The sequence below is a fragment of the Haemaphysalis longicornis genome, unplaced genomic scaffold (genome assembly GCF_048455015.1).
Source record: "Haemaphysalis longicornis isolate Haplotype H1 unplaced genomic scaffold, Haemaphysalis longicornis Haplotype H1 scaffold_13, whole genome shotgun sequence".
NCBI classification, from domain to species: Eukaryota; Metazoa; Arthropoda; class Arachnida; order Ixodida; family Ixodidae; genus Haemaphysalis; species Haemaphysalis longicornis.
The window spans coordinates 77,321,131-77,345,422 of NW_027526233.1; the positions used below are offsets into that span (position 1 = coordinate 77,321,131).

At 49.8% G+C, this 24,292-nt stretch overlaps 1 protein-coding gene and 1 pseudogene across 1 annotated transcript in view; one reads left to right on the forward strand and one right to left on the reverse strand.

Annotated features, from left to right (window-relative positions):
• Window positions 1-4,848: 4,848 nt before the first annotated feature.
• On the reverse strand, window positions 4,849-9,071 carry LOC144164351 (DDB1- and CUL4-associated factor 12 homolog pseudogene; annotated as a pseudogene).
• Window positions 9,072-16,121: 7,050 nt separating this feature from the next.
• Window positions 16,122-24,292, forward strand: part of LOC144164109 (uncharacterized) — a 31,582-nt gene continuing 23,411 nt past the window's right edge. The window contains exons 1-2 of the mRNA XM_077694661.1: window positions 16,122-16,285; window positions 24,059-24,102. Of these exons, the coding sequence (XP_077550787.1) occupies window positions 24,085-24,102 (18 nt within the window). The 5' untranslated portion in view covers window positions 16,122-16,285; window positions 24,059-24,084. The remainder of the gene's footprint in view (window positions 16,286-24,058; window positions 24,103-24,292) is intronic.

Sequence of the window (24,292 nt, forward strand, 5' to 3'; positions counted from 1 at the left end):
ACAACTTAGGCACAAGAACCTGAACGTCAACGGAAACGACGAACTGAAAACTAATGGGAACTTCAGTCGACCCGATGGCTGCTTCGCATACTACTCAGGGTTCCCCTACGGGAAGATGGTGTAATTTTTTTCCTGTTCACAGTTAAAAATACCAAGGAAATGGGAGTGCGCACACATGAGCGTGTGTCTTGCGGCTACCACCCGGCAGTTAAAAAAACCACGAAAATGCCAAGCGCTCGTGTGTGCGTGCCTCGCGGCGACCGCCCAGCGTCCCCGGAGCACATTTGTCAAGCCAAGCGTACCCACTTAGGAAGATTGGTCAAGATTGGCAAAAAGAAGGAACTCCAGCAATCGTCGTAATCATGGCAACACTAGCTCAAAACGAGAAAGACGTGTCATACACACGCCCCTCCAAGGTGATGTCCAATGATTGTCACTTCCAAAAAAATGAAGAAAGCTTACACTTGCAGCAACAATAGTGGAGCAGAGGTCGTTCTGGCAGCGAAGAGGAAGCAAATCGGCTGCAATCATGAATGAACTTAAACCATCGTGATGGTCGTGAAAGTTGGTATGGCTTCGCTGCCTTCAAGTCTTCTGCATTAGTGTGAGCGTCCTTCATTTTCCTTCCTTCCTTCCGTGTGAGCTTCCTCCAATAATTTTCCTCGTTATCTAGTTTAGTTGTTTGAAAAAACTGGTATGATTGTTATTGGGACATAGCAGTCTTTTGAATGAACTAAACTTTTATTTCATCTTCGCTGTCCCTTTAAGCTTCCAAAAACTAAAAATAAATTTGTCCGACTGGCAGGCTAAGAAGCCTATACACCACCCTCTACCGGCACAAAAGTTAACCAACTGGATTAGAAGGTTTGTGATGTTATATGGATGGTTAGGTTTGTTGCGACGTACATATGCACAAAGACGATCCTCCTTGCGTTATATGATCATAAGCAATAAATCCCTTTTAAGAACGTATCTACTTCATGAACAGGTGAGACATGCTAGAGACTTGTGCAAAAGTGCAACTTCTTAACAGACTTACATTTTCTGTGGTCTTCGCTTGGAGGGCGTATCGAGTGGAAGTCGAACTGTGCTTTGCAGTACGCATTACTTTAACAAAAACAAACCCTGTCGACTCTCGCCACTTTTCTTAGGGATTTCCCCCACAATTCTGGACGTGTGGAGGCAATCATCATAACTACCACCTGGCAAAATTCAACTGCCATAGCACCATCAAGGCGTGCTTAACGTTGTTTCCTGCCTTTTTTAAATGTATGCAGGATCAAAATTAGGACACCTAGAATTTCCTCTTGGTACAATACTCAGGTCGGCTCGCTACAAAAGTTGAGTGCAGGGTTTGGTCGGGGTAAATTTAAAATTAATAACTCAGTGTTCCATGAAAGTTTACAGGCCCAGCTTTCGCTTCAGCACGTTAAGGGAGAACTGACACGAAAATTTTGTTCCATTTTTGTTGCTTTTATAAATGCTTAATGGTCTGGCGAACCCGACACAGCACTTTAAATACTTCAGCGCGCAATAATTAATTACATTGAACCGCCTGAAAATCGTGTTTAAATTTCCCGCGCTTTCAGCCTGAAAGGCATATATGACAGAATCCCGGCATGACCTCACCGCTTTGTGCGGACGTCAAAACACTGTGGAGGCCGGTGGGGGCGTTCTTTCGACCGCGCCACCGCCAGAGCAAGGTAAATATAAATGGTAGCGAAGCTTCGGGCGAAAAGCGGTTCAGAATCTATTGCCAGCGATATCAGCGTGGGGGCTTATGGTACTGGCGATTGAAGCGCGACTATGTGAGGAGGGAACAAACGCTAGTAACAAAAAACCAAGTTTTGTTCAACAATAAAACAACATTTATATTTTACGAACAATATTTATTTCTGAATAACATTTATTTAGGCACAGTGTGTAAATAATTTATGAAAATGTTGTTCATTCTCAAAAACCTTTTTTGTAACGCCCTCTGAAGAATGGCACATGTCATTGCTCTGTGATGCAGTCCTTGTAGTGTTCGGAAAGACGCTCCTAAAGTTCGTCTGCTATGAAACGCCCCTCGCGTGTTTTGGTGGTGCGGATTTGCATTCGTTTTTCCTTGTTAATTTGGTGTGCACTTAATTTTTGCTGTGCGTGGAGTTGCAAGGTGCGTTGTATCGTCGGTGAACACGTTTAGTACCGTTCCTGGAGGGCACGGTGAACTACGGGACGATGCTGGCAACGGTTGGAGCGGATCGCTTTCCACGGTACCTACGGAAACGATGTGCTGTACAAGGAACAGCAACTCCCGTACGCCTGTAGTTTTACTGCACCATTTTCCTCTCATTTCCACAGGTAACGCGAAACTATAGTACTGTTAATACGTGCACGGGGGTTGTGTAAGGGGACGTGGTGGTGCTTAGAAAAAAAAAATGGGTCTAAAGCTGTTATGTCACAGTTATCTCTTGATTTCAACTCAGGCTGGCTCGGAGCAAGTTATGTCAATTACTGTAGGACTTCTCAGCGTAGTACCACTCGAATTTAAACGAGTCGCTTTAATTGTCTATCTCAGTGTCTTCTCTATGGCATTACAACGCTTGTAGTGCTCGTTGGTTCCCGCACTTGCATGCGCAAGCATTATTTCCATCGCAGTACTGTGTTGTACTGCTCCGTGTTGCGCTGCTGCCAAATCTTTCCTGCTATGTGTTTTTACATACTGCCGTCGCTTTCGTTTGCATTGATCCATTTTTCGTCTTTTTACTTATCTGTTGCGACACTTGCCTAATAATGCAACCAGGAAATTGCAGGCGTGAATGCTGAGTGAACTTCTGTAGAAACCCATGTCTACTTGATAAGACGCCGGGACAGCTGCGGTGTGCTCGCTGCACTTTCGTGAATCGGCATTCCTGCGGCCCGGTTTTCTGCGTCAAGATGCAGTGCCTAGTTCTTTTCTCTTGTTTGGAAGTAGTTCTGCTGTTGACGCTTTCATTGCTCATAATGCTATGTGTTACGGGTAAGGTAAATTTTTCGCGTACGAGATTTCGGCGCACGTTAAAGAACCCCAAGTGGTCAAAATTAATCCGGAGCCCTCCACTACGGCGCGCCTCATCGCCTGCGTTGTTTCGGTGCGTTAAACCCTACAATAAATAAAATAAAAAGTAAAATTTTCGGCGCGTAAGGAAAATCACAATGCATCTAGTGCCCACGAACATTTTGTACTTTTGTATACGTGCTGATTTTGTGCAGTGTGGTAAAGCTGTTTTATGTTTATCCTGGAATAAAATACAAATGTCTTGATTATAGCATGACTATGCGCTATTTCTTCTCTTAGAACAGAAGTACACAAACTGAGCAAGCATTATGTAACCTTGATCTTAATGCACGCACGCAACCTGCTTATGTGCGACGCGATTAAACCCAGCAGTGGCGTTGGTAGAAATTGGTATCGGGGTAAGGAGTGGGCACGTTTTTTATATGAAAGGAGGGTCGGGGAGAGTGGTCAAGTGTCATTTTGTGCTCTGTATCCCAAGGCAGAAAAAAAATTCCGGTCGGAGGGGGGGGGGGGTACGTTTGCCATCCACTGCAATCAAAATAAACAACAGATGGCTTTTATACAGCAGTGGAAGGCATGAATACAGAATAAAGGTTCAGAGAAGATGCAAGATGTTTTTGTAAACACCGAGGCGAATCATATGACAGTATGCTAAAGTGCGTTTCTCTAGTCACGAGTATAAGCTGGCGTTGACTTAAAGCACACACGCCAAGGGCTCGCGAACTTGCGTCAGATGGCAATCACATGAGCCCTCAGCGATCAGAGGCCTGCTAAGGCTATTTTGAAGTCCGATTTTCCCGCTAATGCCACCAAAATGACGTCACTTTCTGAACGGATCTTGCGTCACATCCTGTTTATTTTTTGTTTCGCCGGAAGTGTTCCCTCCTCACACAGATGGCGCTAAGCCCCATGAGCAGCTTAAGAGCCGCCATTTTCTGAACGTATGGGCTTCTATGGAAGCTTCGCTACCAGTTATATTTACCTTGGCCAGAGCTCGATGGCCGAGCTGCCTGAAGGTGTCGGGCCTACCATTGCGGCGGAAATTTCGATGACCGCTTTCAATAATCAGTAAAAGTCCTGATGCCTGATGGTGACTTCTATTGCGATTCTGGGCTATGTCATCGCTTCCTTTCCCGTGTGTGGAACTTTATTTTTGCGAACAGTGCCTTTCTGGGCAGCGGTTATGCCTGTATCTTTGGCTACGTGCACCCGTTTGTGAATGCGCCGGCGCCCAGTCACCGCTCGCGGGGCCGCGTGCATGAAGTGACATCCCCAGTTTTTGATGAGCGCTTGCCGCATCACTACTTTTGGCTACCACGGGATGATGTCACGCTGATATCCATTTGCTGAGTGGCACTCCGCGTGCTGTTCCGTCGGAGCGGTAAATGAGATCCCATTGAAGTACGTTCTTCGCGTCGCAGGACGCTCATATTTCAGCCACGCTATTATGTAGAGTAAAGGAAGCGAACTATGCAATAATATTAATGCCGAAAATTGGTGTCAGTACTCCTTTAAGATTACGGTGACAAACGTGAGTCGTTTGTGAAGATGCGAAGTGTTGCTGACAAAAACGGTACGACTGATCGGGTACAAAACGGCTTTTCTATTTCACAATCACACTGGCTTTCCTCCCGCCCCCACAACCTTGAAAAAGAGTATCCTGACTCAAGGGTAAAAGAAAAAATATTGCACATCAAACAAAAACTCCAAGACAGTCGCAAAACCATTGAGAACACCACTTGTGCACGCAGTCTGTGTAGGACTCCAGTAGCGGCCATCACACTTTTCACAAAATTCGACACCAGATATCATTGCCACGACGTTTTTATAATCAAAGTTCGTTTTTTTTTTTCTAGAACATGTCACGATATTATACGATACACAAGATGGAAATCAAGAATGGATTTAGAAACTGGGCATACGCACACCTCAGCAAAGTGTGTCACAACAGGTGCGCATAAGCAGAACCACAATAATCGACAGAATCGAAATTGGGACAATTACCCATTCTTCTGCTAGAAGACATTAAAAGCAAAAACAGAACAAGGCCAGCATTTTTGGGGTTCGTGGCTTCTTGACGAGTTACTAAAAATACAGAAGTGTCATCATCGAAATTTAAAGCTGGAAAAAAATCGAACGTACGAACGAATATTGTAGGTGAACAACACAATGCACGGTAGCAGCTATACAATGAGATTCTTCATGTGGCAGCATTATTGGGGGTGGGAAAAAAAAAAAAAAACCTCCACAGTTGTGGCTCAGTGGCTATGTCGCCGAAGGATGCGGGCTCAATTCCTGGCCGTGGCGGCCACTTTTCTGATGGAGGCGAAAAGCAAAAACGCCCATGAGTTCTCGAGATTTCGGCGCATGTTAAAGATACCCAGGTGATCAAAATTAATCTGGAGCCCTACACTACGGCATGCTTCATCGCCTGTGAAGCATCGGTACGTTCAACCCTACAATCAATCAATACTGGACAGAATAAAAACATTACCAAAATGGCATTTGTACGCACAACATGTTCATCTTTCCCAGTGTTTGAATCATACACAATAAGCAGTTCAATGCAAGTGGCACTAATACTGCTTGGGTGCCCATTATTTGAAGCCTGCATAGCCGTGAGGCAGTTTGATCTACGGGCCACGTAATAAAAACACTCCCATTCTTACTGCTAAAAACCATCGACGACAGCTTGCAAATTGCGAAACGATAAAAACAGCACACGTCATTCTCTACTCCAGTTCTGTGGTGCTTCCGCAGCCTGTTCATTCCACTAAACGCTCTCCCTTGAAGAAACCAAAAATGAGTCGTCCCTTCTGCACAATCCCATTTCAAACTGAGTTCTGAGTGCTTGGTAAGCAGCACCTTAGGCAGCACAATAAAAAAATTGTTTAACCTACGATTCAATGTTACACGATAAAATATCAAACATGCAGTGCAATAAAACTCAGTGTTACCGACACAGCAGTATGCACCCTGGCTGCATGCGTTTGCAAGTGCATAAAGCACAGACACCTCAAAGCCTCAAGCGAAAGCAACTTGGGGACGAATTCAGCAATACTTGAATCAACGCCGCCTGTATAAACATTGCCTAACGCGTCGCTCGCTTTCCAATGGGAGTGGTGGGGACACTTAGTTCAGGCACTCATCCGCTATGTGGCACGTGCCGGCGGACGTCCCACCTTGCATCACTGCTCACGAGTGGCGAACGCTGCGCCCACTTCTATGACGTGTCTGTCAGCCCGCCTGTTGGGATTCAAGAGCCGTTTCGCTCACATCTTGGCCGCGACGGGGCGCTAGTTCGGGGGCACACTGGGGATCTCATTGAAAGTGTCGCTCGCTTCATACCTACTGCATTTTTCGAAAGATGACTGATGGAGGAAGAAGTTAAATAGTGTAAGAGCATATTAATTGTCGGGTCGACAAATAGCAAACAGTTAAACTCTATTTTCGCATGGTACAGCCATTATTTTACTGATATTTTTCTCTCTGGAGGATTTAGTGAAGAAAAAATTGCGTGCACATCTCTTGTTCAAGCGCTTGCTTCTACCATTACTTTTCAAAAAAAATATCCCGTGCTTGTAAATTTCAGTAAATTATAGAAAACAAAAGAATAAAAAACTGAGGGCCCAGCGATGCGGTCTGGTCCCTTCTACAGTACAGTTCTCAATTTTAGAACTGCATAGACAAAACAAGGCCGATATGTAGAGAGGACAGAGGGGGTAAAGCACCACTCGGAAAATTTCGCGGCACGTGGTTCAAGTAGGTAAGCGCACAAAGCCAGCACCAGCCTGCGGAAGCATAAGTGGTTTTGCATCTGCCGTGGCAAAGGCAGTTTTATCAGCGACAGACCAAGACAGACAGGACAAGAAGATGTAGGAACGGCGCCTTGGGAAACGCTAGAAAAACTGTGAACTATTTGGCATTGTTTCTGAGAAGCGGCGCTGGCTGGCGGACATAAAAGCACTTAGGAAGGCTACGGCGTGGGAAGGGGTAGGTGAGAGCAACAGGAGAGTGGCTGTTTGGCCATTTTTCGCTCACGCGTTAGGCAATGATGATACAGGCGGCGCTGCCTGAATTTATGAATCTAAACCAAAGCTCCACAGCTCACTTGAGTGCGCACTTGAAACGCAATCTAAAAGTGCAGTGATACGACTGCTCCCATTTGATGCTGCGTGAAGAAAGCACGCTGATGCAAAATACTCAAAGTCACCATCAACAAAAGAGTGTACCTGTGGCTGTAGCGTCATGCGCGTCATAAAAACAAAAGTTGCGTCAGTGTGCTTAATGAAGGTGAATGACATTCAACCAATGGCAGTCCCTAGTTTTGCTGTCATCAGTACCACAACCCGGCATAGGTTCCCTGAAGGCTCGCCGGAAGTGGTCCCCCGCCAGCAAAGAGCCGAAGCCCCGAGGGATCGTAGCAGTGAGTGTAGATGGCCGGATTGTTCTCCGTGTTCCAGAAGACCTCCCGGTACAGCTCGTCAGCGTAAACCCAGCCCCTGTTGGCCTTCAACATGCTGTACATGGGCCGCCCCGCATCTTCGAGGTACTTGAAAGCCCGCAGGTCAAAGAACAGAATCACGCCTATGCCAGTGCCGATGGTCAGGAGGTCGTCCCTGAAACTCAGTGAGCGAATGCCACAGCCGACGTACTTGGAGGGGACCTTGTGGGTCTCCTTCAGCGTCCGCGAGTCCAGGAAAGTCACGTACGACTTGGAGCCGACGGCGTAGACGTACCGGTCCGGCTGCTGCGCCAAGCAGACGTTCTCCTGGCTGTAAGGCATCTTGTGGGACGCCTTCCAGCGCAGGCTGCACGCGTCCCACTGGTGGATGTAGGCGTTCAGGGAGAGCGCCACCACCTCGCCGTGACGGCGGCTGAACAGTAGGGAGCGGACCTTGTCGGCGTCCTTGCAGGCGCGCACGGCTAGCGGCCGCATCTGCGTGTACGCGGGAGGCAGCAGAAAGGACTCGTCCCAGCCCGTGTCGAGGCCGCGGGGCTCGCGGACCCTCCACAGCGCCAGAGTGGCGTCCCGCGAGCCGGTCACGTAGAACTCGTCGTCGAGCCACGCCAGGTCGAAGATCCAGTCGGTGTGCGCCCCTTCGCCCACGCACACGGGGTCCAACGTCGGCAACCGGTAGACGGCCGTGTCGTTGGCGTGTAGCGCGCCAGTGGCTAGCAGCGTTCGCGACGGGTTCATCTGCAGCCCATGGATGCCGCAGTGGTTCTCTGGCGGCGGGCTGGCTTGCGAACTGCGCAGACTGGGGATCTGACAGAGTTTGCCGTTCTCAGAGTCGAGAATCATGACCTTGTTGCACTTTGTGCCGAACACGATTGGGCGCTCCGAGAGCCACGCCGAACAGAAGATTTTGTTCATACGACCGAGGGTGATTTCGCGTTCACGATACAGACCGTTCTGGAGTAGGTGTCGAGTGCCGTACGTCTCATTGAAGCCCAGCTGCTGTCGGTGTTGAAGACCAAGCTCGGGGCAGTGCGTGTAGTCACCGAAGTTACGAGAAGTCCTCTTTGAGCCGTACAGGTCTCCTCGGATGAGCGATTCGAGCTGCGATAAGTCGTTGACGAGGGACAAGGTAGCGGTGTCGTTCTTTGCCGTCGACTCTCCAGGCCTGGCAAACTTGTAGGAGACTTTGACACCATCATTGCCTTCGTCGTCCGTGCGGAAGCCGCTAATACAAAGCTTCTTTACGTGTGCCATGCTCTTGTTGCGAGCTGTTTTGGAGGCTTATAAACGGTGTACTTTTTCGTGAACGCAACTGCGCGGCACCGACTGCAACGTCTATTTTGCAAGGCGAGCCCAGCTTATCCAGGATCCATTTTTAGCGTTTTCCAGCTGGTGACTGCCATGACAGCAGCGGAGCTACCGGCGTTGTCCGCTGAGCGTCGCCAGCGTCGCGCCGCTTGCATGAATCCAGAACTGAAACTGATCTTTTCGCAGTCATACAATCCGCATTTTTCTTGTTGGTTCTATTTGTGTGGTGCGTGTGCTGGAAAAGACGAAGCAAGTTAAAGTGCGTCTTCATTTACTTAATTCGGACCTCTTTTCTAGTTTTTGGCAGATCGTGAGCGCTGCTTGCTGCTTGATGCCACTCGGCCAGCTAACACAACACAAGCATACCGTAAATTACCCCAAAACATGGAGGAAAAAAAGCTTTTTTTTCCTCGATGCCCCAAAAAGACAAAAAAGCGTATTTATATAAAATCTCTGAACAGCTAAAACTACTTTAGTTCCTTAGTACCGTCATTATGTTGTGGGGCCCACGAGACTCTGTTCATGTGTTCTCGGAGGCTCTCCATGTAGCTTTTTTTTTCGCAGAATAGATGTGTAGGCGCTCATGGTGAATGTTTACCTTTTCATCGGGTGTGAATAGCTCATAATTTAAGCCGTTGACTTTCGTTCATCGTGCCCAGCGACGCAGTCAGTGGGTGACGATTGCACGAAGATGGGGATATATGGAAGGGGCGGGGTGTATCTCGTTCGGCCCCGTATAATTAAACAAGCAAAAAGAAAAACAACGGACGAGTAGCTTGTGGAACAAACTATGCAAGCAATAGAACAGTTATATAGGGATTTATTTTATTTACCTGACTGTTAATCACGTGCATCTCCGTATTTTTTATTTCATTCCCATGTCAGTAAAAAGCAAAATAAATGGGTATTGGCGTGTTTTCTGTGTTGCGCACATTAAGGAAGCGAATAGCCTTGTGCTAATTCTTTTTATTTTATCATGGTTTTCGTGTGGGGTCCCACGCACTCCTAAGTGTAAGAAATATTTGGAGCTGATCAACTAAATATTTCGCTTTGGTAGGTGCATCTTTAAAAGTAGAGGTCGACAAAAAAAAGGACAGGGCAACAAAATTAACTGCATAACAAAAAGATAAACACCTGGTACGTCACCCCCTTTCTATTATTAGCTATTCGATCCAGTGAGTGTTGCCCATCCCCCAAGATGGTCGGGCGACCATAAATTGAGGTGGGTGAGAGGGGGTGAGAGGGGCAGTTTCTGTGCCAGGCGGAGTGTTCTGCTGAGTGCTTTTTGAACGCTACTAGAAAAAAAAATGTCAAGGACGGTACGTGCGACAAAGGACAGGAGACCCGGTGTTGCTTTTTGCGCTGAGTGCTCCTCCTCAAGCACTGGAGAGATGAAAAATCTACTGGAACGAGTCAGGCAGAGCAAGAATGATGTCCGGAAACAAATTTGAACAGTCGTTCAGAACTGCGAAGCATCAGACCGCAAAAGAAAACTTCGGTGAAATGTTTCGAAAGCCTGACCAACTTGAGAAAAAGATCATGGTTTTCATGTGGGGTCCCACGCACTCCTAAGTGTAAGAAATATTTGGAGCTGATCAACTAAATATTTCGCTTTGGTAGGTGCATCTGTATACAGGACGATTAAAAAAACAAACAAATCCTTCCCTCCGAACCCTCCCATTTGTGTAGACGCAGGCACCATGCTCCACAGCCTAGTGCTTTGTGAGTGGCCGGCGCTTCAGGTGACCACAGTCGCCCCTGAGGACGAAACCGAGCTGGTTCCCAGAACGTCTGGTTCTTCGTTAGTCCTTTTGGTTAGAGAGGGCGATTGTATTTCCTAAGCTACTAAGAAAAGGTTATTCGTCTAGGAGGCGCCTATCTGGATGGGCGTGACCGTCGCCGAGTGGTGATCTCGCTAAGGGTGAACACGGGAGCGCGTGGCCGCCGGTACTATCAGAGCAGCCTACCGTGCCCAGCGCGAACCATCACGCATGCGCTGTGCGTGCCGAGCGATATTTTGCTTTCAGCGCGCGCATCGCGTCATCGGAGCGTCTGCTAGCCGTCTGCTATGTTGCGTCTCGTCTGCTAATGGTACCTTCCTTTGACCCGCGATTCCTGTAATCTTGCACGAAAATGCCCAAATATAAAAATGTGGCAGTTTTCTCCCGTATATTGAATGAAGGTCGTAGCGCCGGCGCAACAGGTTTGAGTGACCACATTCGAAGCCTTGAAATATGTGCTTCTATGTGCATTTACAAGACTTTTTGTAAGCACTTGCAAAAAATTGGGCCCATCTCCCCGCGAGGGGACTGGAGTAAATGCGTCGCATAGGGGGTGGGTGCATTGCGTTAACGTTTAGTGTTTGGGGAGTTGGTGGTAGTGAATGCGTTGTATCAGCAGCTTCTTGACGTAGTTTGAATTAGTCAAGGATATAATGCGCGTTCGTCGCCTCCCATTCTGTGTCGGCTTTGTGGCGCAGTGGGTACAGCACCATGTACATTGCGTTCCGCCCGCACGGTCGAGGGATCTAAACCAGGCGCCGGATAGTATTTTCTTATATAGTGTAGGGGGAGGGGTGCGGACAACGACGGTGCGGACTACGACGGACGTCAACGCGGGTGACATCGTCAGTTACTGAAATGCTCTGCATTTAAAATGACATTTTGTGCTGACAAATGCCCTCACAAGAACAATGCAAAAACCCCTGCGGCGGGCTATGACGCAACGTGGAGCGGCTATGACGCAACGTGGCGCGGATATGACGCAACACAATCCAACACAATCCACTTTAATCCAATCCAAACCAAGCCAATCGAATCCAATCCAATGCCAGACCGACGGGGAGCGATGCGGACTACGACTACGGACGTTAACGCGGGTGACATCGTGAGTTACTGAAATGCTCTGCATTTAAAATAAAGTGCTGTTAAAATCTGCGTGATCTTTTGATTGAGTCTGTTTGATACAAGTGGGCGATTTACGCTGCTGTACCGAAACCATTGTATTGGAGCAAAAGAACAAATTACCGCTCACACTAAAAGATTTTTCATGCGGATTCTAGTTTCATTTCATTCCATTTCATTCATTTCCACTCATTCATACAGTGGCTGATAGGTCCACCTTCTACACGCGCGATAAACATAGCAAACGACACGCAGACGCTCCGATGACGCTGTGTGCGCGCTTGAAGCATATTATCGCTCGGCACGCACAGCGCATGCGTGATGGTTCATTCCTTCTTCATTCCTTTTCATTCGTTCATTCCTTTTTAAATGCAGATCATTTCTTAGCCTCGCCTCTTCCTGCGTCGGATGGCGTCAACAGCTCCGCGTCCGCTGCAGGTGCGCCTCTCCTCCTTCCCTCCTCTCTCTCAACAGCAGCTGGCGCGCGCATGCCACGCATGCGTCGTAGTCGGCCCGTTCGCTCCGTCGCGGTCTCGGCCACAAAGCAAGATATGTCTCGGCCATCGCCTCCTGTATCTTTACAATGCCAAACGCATCGCCCGCTTCTCAATGGGAGAGCCGGGTACGCCTGGTTCGCTGATTCGCCACAAGATGGGGCCGCGGGATGAACCGGGACGGGAGCGGGCTATAGCGGGGCAACAAATCAACTCGAGAGCGGACGATTCGTGGCTGTCAAGGCCTCCCCCTCTGATGCCTGTTCACTTCGCTCCGGCTTCTTGGTTGCTTCAGTTCGCCTAGGCGCCGTGACAAAGCTTTCTGCTTGGCGCTGAACAATTCTTTAGTACAGGCGGCTTTTTTAAACGGTGCCAGCGCGCAGGATGCGCACATTTTTAAGTGCGAATGCACTTTATAAGCGACCCCAAACCATCCACCGCCGGCGGCGGCGGCGGCGGCGTCCGCAGTGCTCCTCTATATTTAAAAAAGAAACAGCATCCGGCGCCAGGTTTCGATCCGAGGACTTTGCGGCCGCAGCGCGACGCACTACCGACTAAGCCATGGACGCCACGCTGATATCAGTGTGAGTAACGCGCCTTATATCTTTAACGCATTCAAACTACGTCGTCAGCGGCGTGCGTTGGCGACTCAGCGGCGTTATAGCGGCTTGATAACTGCGTGGTGTACACGTGATACTACAAACCCGATGGAAGAGATGGAAGAGAAGGCGGCGAGGCGGTGGGCTGCGGGGGCCGAGCGCAAGCGCCGCAAGCGGGCCGACAACCGTGCATTCGCACTTTCACATTCTCCCCCTCGGGGAAATGCGGGGGAATTTTTTTTATTTCGTCACTTCGCTGTTGTTAAATTTTTGTTTTGTGTTTCTTTCTATTTTTTCGAAATTATGTTCGATCAATTATTTCAATCTACTCAATTAAAACAAACACGGGTGTTATTTCCGCGAGCTGTGCATTTTTTTTTGTGGAAATGCAGGGTGTTACACGGTCCTGGCTGTGGGGGCACTCGGCAAGCAATGGTAGACATAGAAAGGTTTTTATTTCGTAATAAAGTAAAAATACTAAGAACGATACTCACGCAGCCGTTGTTATTAAAAACATAAATTGCGATTAACAATTTTAGCGGGAAAAAGTTCTTATGTAGGACATTCCGGACAACGACATGAGCTGTCCTTGCCCGTCTCGTCCTGCGTCCGAGAATTTTCGGGCTTGAAGTTGCTGATCATGCAGTACCAACTAGCTCAAACCCATTCTTTGATAAAGTACGACATTCGCGAAAGTATGGTTCCCATTAAACCTGCAGCCGTCCATGTCCCGCCGTATTAAAAAAAAGTACTTTTATTTAACCATGCAAACGCCAAACCCATCAATAACTGCATGTTTGATTTATTTGTGGGCGTGGCGCGTCCAAGACGAACGGCTGTAAACTAACTTCAAAGCTATATCGACGCTATCAATGCTCGCCGACAGAAGTTATATTTACTAAGTTTTTTTTTTTTTTTTTTGCATACGCTCGAGACGAATCTCGCTTCGAGGACATATAGCCGTGCCAGCGTATTGTGAGAGGTCCAATTTGCATTTCCTTCAAACTGCTCGACCTGGTTGAATGTTTTCGCGGCTGTAAAGATGCGCGATGGGCGGCAAACACGCTGCGAGAGGGGGTTATTTACATTGGAGGCAAACAAAAAAAAATATATGGTACAAATACAAAAATGATATAACGCGGAATTGTTTGCTGGAGTATTGCGCGAACCATTTCCGTCTGCGGGTCATCTGAGATTATGCCTGACAACGCCGGTCATTAGTAAGAGCTTTAGTGAAAACGAATAGACTAATTTTAACTGTTATAAAATTAGCGCAATACTTTTTCTTTGTGCCAATACACGTTTCTGCGACAACAATTAATAGCCTGTGAAAGTTTCAGTTAGACTTCGCCCTAGTTTCATTTGTACAAACCAGAAAACAAAACCCGCCCATCTGCCGTCTGCATTTTAGGCGATTTAGGCATGCAGTTTTGCGGAACCAACAAACGTCAAGCGCTTTCCTTATCTATTACTTTCTTCTAAATTTTTGAATTCCACACCACTTCAATATTCGTCCGAATAAAAACTGCCGAGCACGATGTTTGTCGCTGTTTATTATTATTATTTTTTTTGAATCCCTGTCTAGTTCGTCAGATGTTCTTAGTAGGCTTACCTGATGATAACGTTTTTTTTTGTTGGCCCTAATGAGTAAAAAATGACCGGGCCATCGTACATTAACACGAAACCTGGGGGGGGCGAAGCATGCCCAGTATACATGTATTCAAAGATTGCAAGTCTCTCTTAGCACACAGCGCCAGACATCCCAATTACGAAGACGGTGGAGAAGGTAAATTGGAAACGTAGAACTGCAAATTTTAAGACTAAGCGACTACGGTGCGGAATAGGTTTAAACAAGGAAGCGCGAACGAAAAGCGATGTTCCGGTGTGTTGTTCTGCGACGCGTTTTTCCCACGTACATGAAACATTTCTAGCGCGAGGCGTTGGGAAACGAGTGTCCTGGTGTTTTAGTACCGCGACCACATGAGAATATGACGACGAAGGACGACGACAACATGAGCCGCCGACCGCCCGAGCCGCCAAGGTGCTTAAATCAACTTTATCAGCAGTCATTTTTAGCCTTGGCTAAAAGGAGACAGGTCGGCCAGAAAACAAACAAGCGGAGGCGATGAATGCGCCGCTTCAGGTTACAACGGCCTGAATCGCATCCACCGCGTCTACGGCCACTGTTGGCGAACGACAGCAATCTGACATTCATACAAAGAAGATGTGATCACTGCAGCGCCCCTTATGAGAAGTGGCAGAACAAAATAGCTTGGTTGCCGTTTTCCACCACGCGTCGCCCCAGGATGAACCGGTCACGTGAATAAAGCACTGGGAAGGCTGGCGATTGGGGGAGAGTGGCCGGAGTAGAGGGAGAGGGCTTGGTCGGCCGGTCCGGGCTGATGCGTTTGGCATTGTAAAAATACAGGAGGCGATGTCTCGGCGTAACAGGTGCGTGATAGCACCGCGGTGGGGCGTGGAAGGGCGCGCGCTGCTTGCGTATGCGCGCTCTCCCTTCCGTACTGCTCTCCCTCTACTGCGTGCGCTGCAAATATAAAGCGGCTAGCGGTCGCTCGTGCTTAAGTCACTGCGTTGCTCCTTCCTTCCTTGGTTGACGCTCGCTCCCATGTTTACTCGTGTCTGCTACTCCAGCATCACGGAAGAAGCGATGGAAGCAACACTGCCTTCAACCAGTACGGAGGCCCCAATGCTCTGCATTTACTCGTGTTCCCCTTGCGGGAAGGCGCGGGAATTTTTTTTAAAGTGCGAATGCACTTCTTAAGCGAGCCTGAAGCGTCCGCCGCCGTCCGCATAGCAACAGCTGCGGGTGCGCGCGCTCCTCGTCTTCCTTGGCAACGGGGGGAGATGGGCGCGCGCTGCCTGGCCGCTGACATGGCACATACCCACGTGGGGGATTGGCCAGGAATCTCCTCGTCTTCCTTGGCAACGGGGGGAGATGGGCGCGCGCTGCCTGGCCGCTGACGTGGCACATACCCACGTGGGGGATTGGCCAGGAATCGGGCGTGAGAAGGGCTAATGCACCCGCTTAAAGGAGTACTGACACGAAATTTCAAAGCTGAGATCCGCTCTAGCAATCAAGTACAACGACAACACAAATAGGTGTCTGTGAATAAATGCATCTTTCTTTCTTTGTAGTTGTGTGTGTGTGTGTGTGATCTCTCTTTCGCGAACATTACCGAACCGCGCAAATTCAACTCGTGCATTCGCACTTCCACATTCTTGCCCTCGGGGAAATGCGGGGAACTTTGTTTCTCTCGCACCAGTCTCGCACAAAGCGCGTGATTCGATTTTGAGCAGCGCGAGATCCGACCGTGCTTCCCGTGCCCGTGCCACCGTTCGAACCGGGCCAACCGGGCAGTCACGCTGTAGTCACACACCGGGGGTTGACTCCGGCCGCGCCAGTCTGCCAGCCGTTCGTCGCCGGCACCGACGGGCCGAAGAGCGGCACAGCAGAGCTGGTAAGTGTGCACGGCGCTGACTTTCTTCCGAGGCAGCCGTTTCTGCCGTTCAGTTTATCAGCAGGGCAAAGCCTGCAGTGCGAAGCGTTCAGCTGCTTTCTTTTTCGAATGGTAGTCGGACTCTGGGGGACGGTGGCTGTTGGAAGCCGTGGGGGGCGGACCCCATGATTGCGTTCGGCCATGCAGAACCGAGGGGTGTTGGCCGAGAGCCGGTCACTGGCGCGACCTCACTTTACTCAATTTATCGTTTCGCATATTCCTTCAAAATCAAAGTTTCGTGGTTATTTCTTGACTATTAACTCATTCCCGTAGCTTCCGCACCCCCTCCTTCCCCAGCGAAAACCTAAGCTATAGTCAGGACCTGAGCTGGAACACTAGTTTTCAGTCTGTTAGCTCAGCTAATGGCCTCTCGTATATCGCAAAGGCGTTCCAGTGTGTGAAAAACTAGGGGACAACCGCCGTAAGCTTTCCGAAACTCCCTGACGCACCAACCGTCCTTTGAACTTTCCAAATCGATTAAGAAGCGATAATTTGCTATCTCGATTCTGACTTTGCCATGCTGACTATAGGGAAAGCGAACGTATAAACATTTTTAAATCTAGTTGTTTAGCGCCTGCGCTGACATGTCCTTGTGACGTTTTTTCCTGGTCCTTATATTAAATATGCCTTTCGCTAGCGCAACCATTCTCATAACGCATTCTCATTTTATACGTGATTTGCAGTAGGGGCAACATTTTTCTGCCTTGCGTTGTCGCGTGCATTTCATTAATGAAGCCTGTGAGAGTCCCGCAGAGGCCTCGCATTCTTATCTGTAGTAAAATTGTCCTGGATTGTTTTAACAGCTTTTTTAAGCTGGGACCTCCCTAATCACATTTTTTTTCTTAAGGCTTCGGGTTTGTGTGTGTGTGTGTGTGACGGACGGATGTTTGTATGCATAAGCAACTGTGCGGTTAAAAAATAATCCAGGAAAATTTGACTTCTCTTAAGGATGCAACGCAGACCTCTGCGGCTAATAAAACACGCGCGACAGCGCAAGATGCAGGCAATTGCTGCCCCGTGCAAAGCACGCATACCAGGGCAAAGCTTGCATACCATGAAACCGGCGACGTAGCCATGGGGCCACCCTAAAGGTCCTAGTGCGAGTGGTTAGGGGTTTGCAGCGTTGAGAAACAATAACACGTGCAGTGAATTGAAAAGCAAAAATAAAATAAAATAAAAAAAAAACCTCTCAGTGGTCGGAGTCAAACCTGGCAGGGATTTATACACCCACTCAACACCCCTTCAGGAAGATTTCGACGCCTCAGTTTAAAAGAAAAAAGCTTCAGTTTAAAAGAAAAAGGCCGATTACTTCATAGACGGACGAAATGAGAAAATTCTGAGGCAAGGAATGGACTCCAGCGGCACGGGACAGGAGTGATTGGACGTCGATGGGAGAGGGTTTTGTCCTGCAGTGGACCTAGTGGGCTGCTGCTGATGGTAAAGTAAGCGCCGGATCTCCGACGAAGGGAAAGCTAGGGGCCCCCAGCTCGGCAGTTTCTCTAGCCTTGCACCAGTAGTGCAAGCTGCCCCAATTTTTTAAAGCAAAGTTTTCAAGCTCTACCAGCCATTGGTTCTTTCGTTGCGTGCGGGAAAACAAACTTTAACGTGTCAAAGGCGGCGGCGGGGAAGGGGAGGGGGCGGAGGGTTTCACTCACGTAGCACACTGTAGATGGCGCCGCGAATTTATCCAGCGTAAGGTCCCTTAATCCAGCGTTCTCCGCTTGCTCGCCGGCAGCAGCGGCGGCGGTACGGCTTTGTCGTCTGCTTTAGCGACGGTTATTTTGGGCCTGTTTTGGTGCAGCCTCGCGCCCATTGCACGGTGGCTTCGCACGGCCTAACTTGTTCGACAGCGCCTCCAGGGTAACCTGCACCTGATGGAACTAAGTGGCAAACATACGTTAAGGATTGGTTTGCAGGGCGGCGAAAGAAAATGTACAGTCGGGGACCTAGTTTTGCAGACCACGCGAGCCCGTGGCAAAAGCCACCGGTGCGCGCTGTGGAGGCCCGGCGCCTGTTGTCGAGACCGGCGCGGCGCGCATGCGCGTCCTGTTTTACTCGCAGGCACGCCGATTTTCTCGCTTCCTGCAGCGGTGCTGCAATGGTCACTCAAGCACCGCATAGCGACGCCTTTGTGGCATTCCTTTGTTCCCGATGGCACATTTGGGGCCTAACGTGGCGATTGCGAGGGCTTTGGCGCAAGTGCTCCTCGCGTTCTGATAAACACTGGCGCGGAATGTTTTGTTTGTTCTGTGCTTTATCGTTGATAGACGATGAGACTAGCGGCTTGCGTACGGCGTCCCCGAATGAAGCGCGTACGAAGCAGTCTCACGGTACCGCGGTACCGACGACGAAATGCCAGCTATACGAATAGGGAACCTATTTCGCCTTGTTTATTTTGTAATTTGGCCACTGAAGATATATTTCAGCGCGCTCTCCGCTGCCCATTAAGTAGGCGATTTTCAAGTCTTATAAAAGAACTTATTTCGGTGATTTTGCTGCCTACTTAATTTCTTCAAAATGATAAAAATACGTACTCGTATAAATTGGCTGTTCGCTCTGCCAGTCGCATTCCTAAAGATGTCACCTCGGGTTCCTATTGAATGCCGTAAAACTATTCGCTACTTTTGAGAAGCCGTTTTTCAAAGGGACGTTTGCCGTCTGACTAATAGGCCAAGAGATGCTGTTAGTCGAGGAATTCATGCCTACGGGGATGAATTGCTCCAAAGCCGGAGCAATTCTTGAAGGTCGGCTTGCATTGATTCATTGTGAGGTTTTAACGCGCCGATGCTACACAGGCGATTAGGCGCGCCGTAGTTGAAAGCTCCGGATCAATTTTGATTACCTCGGGATGTTTAACATGCGCCGAAATCCCGGACACACATGAGCATTTACGTTTTTCGCCGCCATCAGAAAACGGCCACTTTGCAGATGGCCAGTGGAGCGGGAGCACAGTCGACAAAAGGCTTGTATATAACTCCCGAGCGGCGTGCTCCAGAATGCGCGGGAGACACCGAGTGATAACGCCTGGTTTGAGACCGGTAGAATGTGAGCATGCGCGGCCCGTATCAGCGCTGTGGCTGTGTCCCTCCTCGCTGTGCCTGTCGCTTTGGCTTCTGTACCTCCTTTGACCATAATAAGCGCTACATGCCTGCGCTGCCGGGCCTGGAAACAAAAGCGGAGATTACCCGCCTTAGAGCGCGCTGTGCGAGTTTTAAGTGCGAATGCACTTTATAAGCGACCCCAAACCTTCCACCGCCGGCGGCGGCGTCCGCAGTCCTCCTCTCCCTAGCAACGGCGTGGAGCGGAGAGGAGCGTCGGTAGCAACGGGGCAGTGACGTCACTCACCACGTGACGACACGCCCCTCACCACTCCTCGCGGCGCGACGGCGTGCGCGCGCGCGTCCCTATCCCTTCCCCGCGCCGTGACGTCACACACTCCACCCCTCTCCCCGGCAGCTGCCGTGCGCCGCTGCGTGTCACTTTCCCTCCCCGCGCCGTGACGTCACGCACCCGCACCTCCTGTCCCCTCGCTCGGCTGCAGCTGCTGTGCGCCGCTGCGCGCGTCCCTCTCCCCTTGCGCTCGCCTCCTCTCTCAGCCACCTGGCTCGGTGCGCTCGGCGCGGCGTGCCCCCCCTATATATGCAGCGATAAACTGCCAGACCTCCGTGGGTCGGCTCGCGCGCGCTCTCTCGCTAGTCTCCTGGCTCGCTCTGCTCCAGTTTAGACCGTTCGCTGGCTGGGCGCCTCTCAAGGCGATGTCAGAATTACTACGCCGTGTACTCTCGGCGCAAGAAATGCATTCGCACTTCCTCACGATACCCTTCGGGGAGGTGGGGGAAATTTTTTCGTCTGCATTGGCTTTGGCGCACAGCTTTTCATTGCGTAATCGTGCTGCCAATACGCCGCATCTGTGCCGCGTGCTCCACTATTCGGTTTTTGCGGTCGGCTTTGCACGTCGTGCACTGCTGACGGGCTAATGCCACAATACTTAAAGGAGTACCGACACCAAATTTTGACGCCTAAAAATGATATAATTGGCTTCATTAGTTTGTACAGATGCCTCACAGAAATTTTTGCAGCGAACTGAGGACGGGATCACATCTAAAATCTAGTTTGATTGTCCCGGCCGCGAGCGTCCACAAATCGGCAGCACTAGCGAAATCGCTTTCGGCGTGACGAAACATCGGCCGGCGTGTCTGGCCGGTTCAGGTTGACGTCATATAGTTGTTTTCGGAACCGGAAACGATATCCCGTGCTGCTGTTGGTGGTATTCGTTTGGGCAGGAGGCGTACGGGTGTAGCTCTGTGAGCAATGCTCGTAAACTTTGCGCACTTTGCGTGTTCGACGTCTTTGCTCTTCAGTTCGTGGCCGGCGCATGGTGTTCCCTTGCACTGGTGCCGAAAACTGCGCGGTGCCGGCACCGCGCGATGCGCGATGTCGACGCGCACCGCGGCGACGCGGCGGTGCGCGTCGCCGAGCTCGCCCAAGTTGTGCTATGGCAAGCTCGCGGAATGCGAAATACTGCTCGTGGAAGCCTGTCCGAGCAAATCGACGACGACGCCAAGATGCATTATTTTCCACGCGACGACATGCAGCGCTAAACGTAGACTATGTTCGTGCGCGGAGGCGCCCGTGCACGATTCCTTTTTCCGCATGATCCCCTTTTAAATGCCAATGCATTTCTTAGTCGGGGGCTGTCGTGTTCCGTTGGCCGGCGTGCACCCGCAGGTGTTATCTCTCCGCGCTCCTCCTCGCCCCTAGCAACAGCTGTGGCGCGCCTAGCAACCGGAGCAGGTGGTAGCTCGGGCGAAGGGAGCAGTGGAGGGCAAGGGGAGAGCAGGAGCGCGCGCGGGCGTGTGAGGGCGCTCGCATCGCGGAGCTCGGTGGAGAGAGAGCTCGCGCACGGGCTCTCTCCTCTCGGTGCACCCAATGCATCCGCATTTCCGCACGATCCCCTTCGGGGAGGTGGGGGGAATTTTTCGCATACTGAGCTTTATTTTGGCGATAATTGCCGTTTCAGCGATCGGTGACCAAGACATCTGCCGTGGCCTGTTTTGATTCTAGCGCGCAGGTGGCGCCATCTTTCGGCCGTTCGCCGCACTGCGGTGCCGGCAGTGCTGGGTCAGAGTGCCGACCCTCCGCTGCCGGTCCGCGTAGGCTTACCATCGCCGCAAATGTCTGAAGCAGCTTTTAAATTCAGCGCTGATAACAACCCCTAGCACAATTTTTCACCACACTAACATCAACTTTCTCGCATGCGGAGCTTCTTTTTCGCGATCAGATTGATTAGAAGAGTGATCACAAGCTGTTGCTGTCACGGTCTGCGCCGGTTCGAGCCGCAGTGATATTAAAAAACGGACGACGGCGAAGACATCGCCGGCCTAATCGCCTGGCCAAATAAAGTTGCTGTCTGTCGGGTGGCAGCGACTCATCCGAGTCTGACGATTCAGACGACATGTCGACTGCTCGGGCGAGTGCGGACCATGTGCAATCGTAGCAGACGATGCGGCGAACGTCCCTGACGTCACGGGTGAGACCGTGACGTCAGACTGGCCCGCTTGCAGGGTGGCCTTCGAACGGCCATTTTCCCGCGCGGCGGCCGAATTTGAAACTGGTTGCAATAAACGTGCTATAATTAAATCTGTGTTGGCGGCTGATGGCTTTCGGTTAGATTTTCGTAATTACTGGGCCAATAGGTATTCGTTACAGCATAAAAACTGGAAGCGAGAAATTTAGTGTCAATACTCCTTTAATGCACTGTGCAAGCGAACACGAACCGATATATAGTCACCCTGAACACCGGCCCCGATGCGTTTTCGGTGATTGTTGTTCGTATTTTCGCACACAGAAAGAAACCCGCTGTCTAAATTGCGTAGGTCGTCGCAAAAATTAAGCGCTGCACGTAGTTAAACGCACCCAACGCAGTACTAACAATCGCTAATCTCCACTATTGTCTCCCGGCCCAGGTACGGAAGCCAAGGCGACGGGCACCGAAACAAGGGAAACAGCCATCGCGCTGATGCGGGTCGCGCATGCTCACATTCTACTGGTCTCAGACCAGGCGTTCACTTTTTTATAGATGTTTCCCGCGCAGTCTGGAGCACGCCTCTCGCGCGTTATACACAAGCCTTTTGCCGGCTGTACAAGGTCAACAACGAAACAGGAGGACAAGCAGCTGATGGCTTTTCAGTTGTTGAACACCCATTAATTAGTTACAAAAATATTCGAAAGGCCCTAAGGAGCTATTAATATTACGGCGAAAAGTAGCGATTAATGTTATGGCATTCTTCGATTGCAGGTCGAGGTGCCGTTTGAATAATGCCGACGCGCAGAACGAACAGACAATTTAAATGGGTATCTCTTTCAATCATTTTTAAGTAAGCAAGTAGACATTAAAAATAAAACAGGAGTTCTTTTATAAAACTTGGAAAATCGTCTATTTTATTGGCAGCTGAGAGCGAGCTGAAATATATATTCAGTGGCCAAAATACAAAATAAACAAGGCGAATAAAGGTTCGCTATTCGTATAGCTGGCATTTCGTCGTCGGTAGCGCGGTACCGTGAGACTGTGCTTCGTACGCGCTTCATTCGGGGACGCCGTTCGCAAGCCGCTAGTCTCATCGTCCATAAACGACAAAGCACAAAACAAACAAATAAAACATTCCGCACAAGTGTTTATCAGGACTCGAGGAGCACTTGCGCCAAAGCCCTCGCAATCGTCACGTTAGGTCAAGGTAAATGTAACCTTGGTTAGGCCCCAAATGTGCCATCGGGAAGAAAGGAATGCCACAAGGGCGTCGCTATGCGGTGCTTGAGTGATCATTGCAGCACCGTTGCAGTAAGCGAGAAAATCGCCGTGCCTGCGAGTAAAACAGGACGCGCATGCGCGCCGCGCCGGTCTCGACAACAGGCGCCGGGCCGCTGGGCCTCCAGAGCGCGCATCGGTGGCTTTTGCCAGGCGCTCGCGTGGTCTGTAAAATTAAGTCCCCGACTGTACAAACCGCATGAAGACATATGGCCGCTGGAGCAACGCTACCTTTTGAGCACTGCTTGCCACGAATGAGACTCCGTTTTCTAAATTGGTGATTACAAATTCGGTTATGTCTTGAGAGATATTAGAAAAGGCGAAAGTAGCAACTGGTTCTGATATATAGCGATTATAAAAGTTCCCTAATCTTTCTCACAATTCTCAATCTTACTAAAGTAACAAGTCTAAATCGGTATAAATGGGAATCCCTAAGCTCACATGCCGCATTGTTTCGGTGTCTGCGCTTGTGTCGAGGGGTGGTGTAGCCCCAAGCTAGCGCGTCACGATGGCTAGTTTCCGCTGTCTCACACAAAGACACCCCTCCCTGTTTTCTTTCTCCCGAGTCACGGCCGGGCTACAGCGGCGGCGTCCGCCGCTCTATAAAGCTCGGCCGTGGCCGACGCTGCTGCTGCTTTCGGGACGCCGCCCCCGCGAATTCGGGTAACGGCTGGTAGAATCTCTGGTTTCACTCTTTGTAGAGCCATGTGTGTGGGGGGCATTACATTTCAAGCGACGTCGCATAAGCGATTGTTGTGGGTGTCGTTTAAAGCTTTGCTTTCCAACCAGCTTCACAGTGTGGATTTGAGCTATTTTTTTTTGAGTGATGTGCACTTTAGCTTGTAGTCCACAAGTTGTGCGGGCCTTCGTTTTTTTTTTTGGCTGTGCTGATGTAATGCTTCTGAGTTGTACTGATTTGTTTTTCACAGGACGTGCTCAAGCTCCAACACAATTAATGGCAGAGGGCACTCCTGTAAGTACACGACTACAGTTACTACTAAGGAGCAAATATATTCTCCCCCCCCTTTCTTTTTCTTCCCACGTGTTCTCATCGCACTGTGTGTGGACATTGTTCTAACATTGACATGCAGCACAGTGTTCCTGAATATGGAAAAGCCATTTTCTGTGTTTTTCTGTATGCTGAATGATGCCTCTGCCCGCTA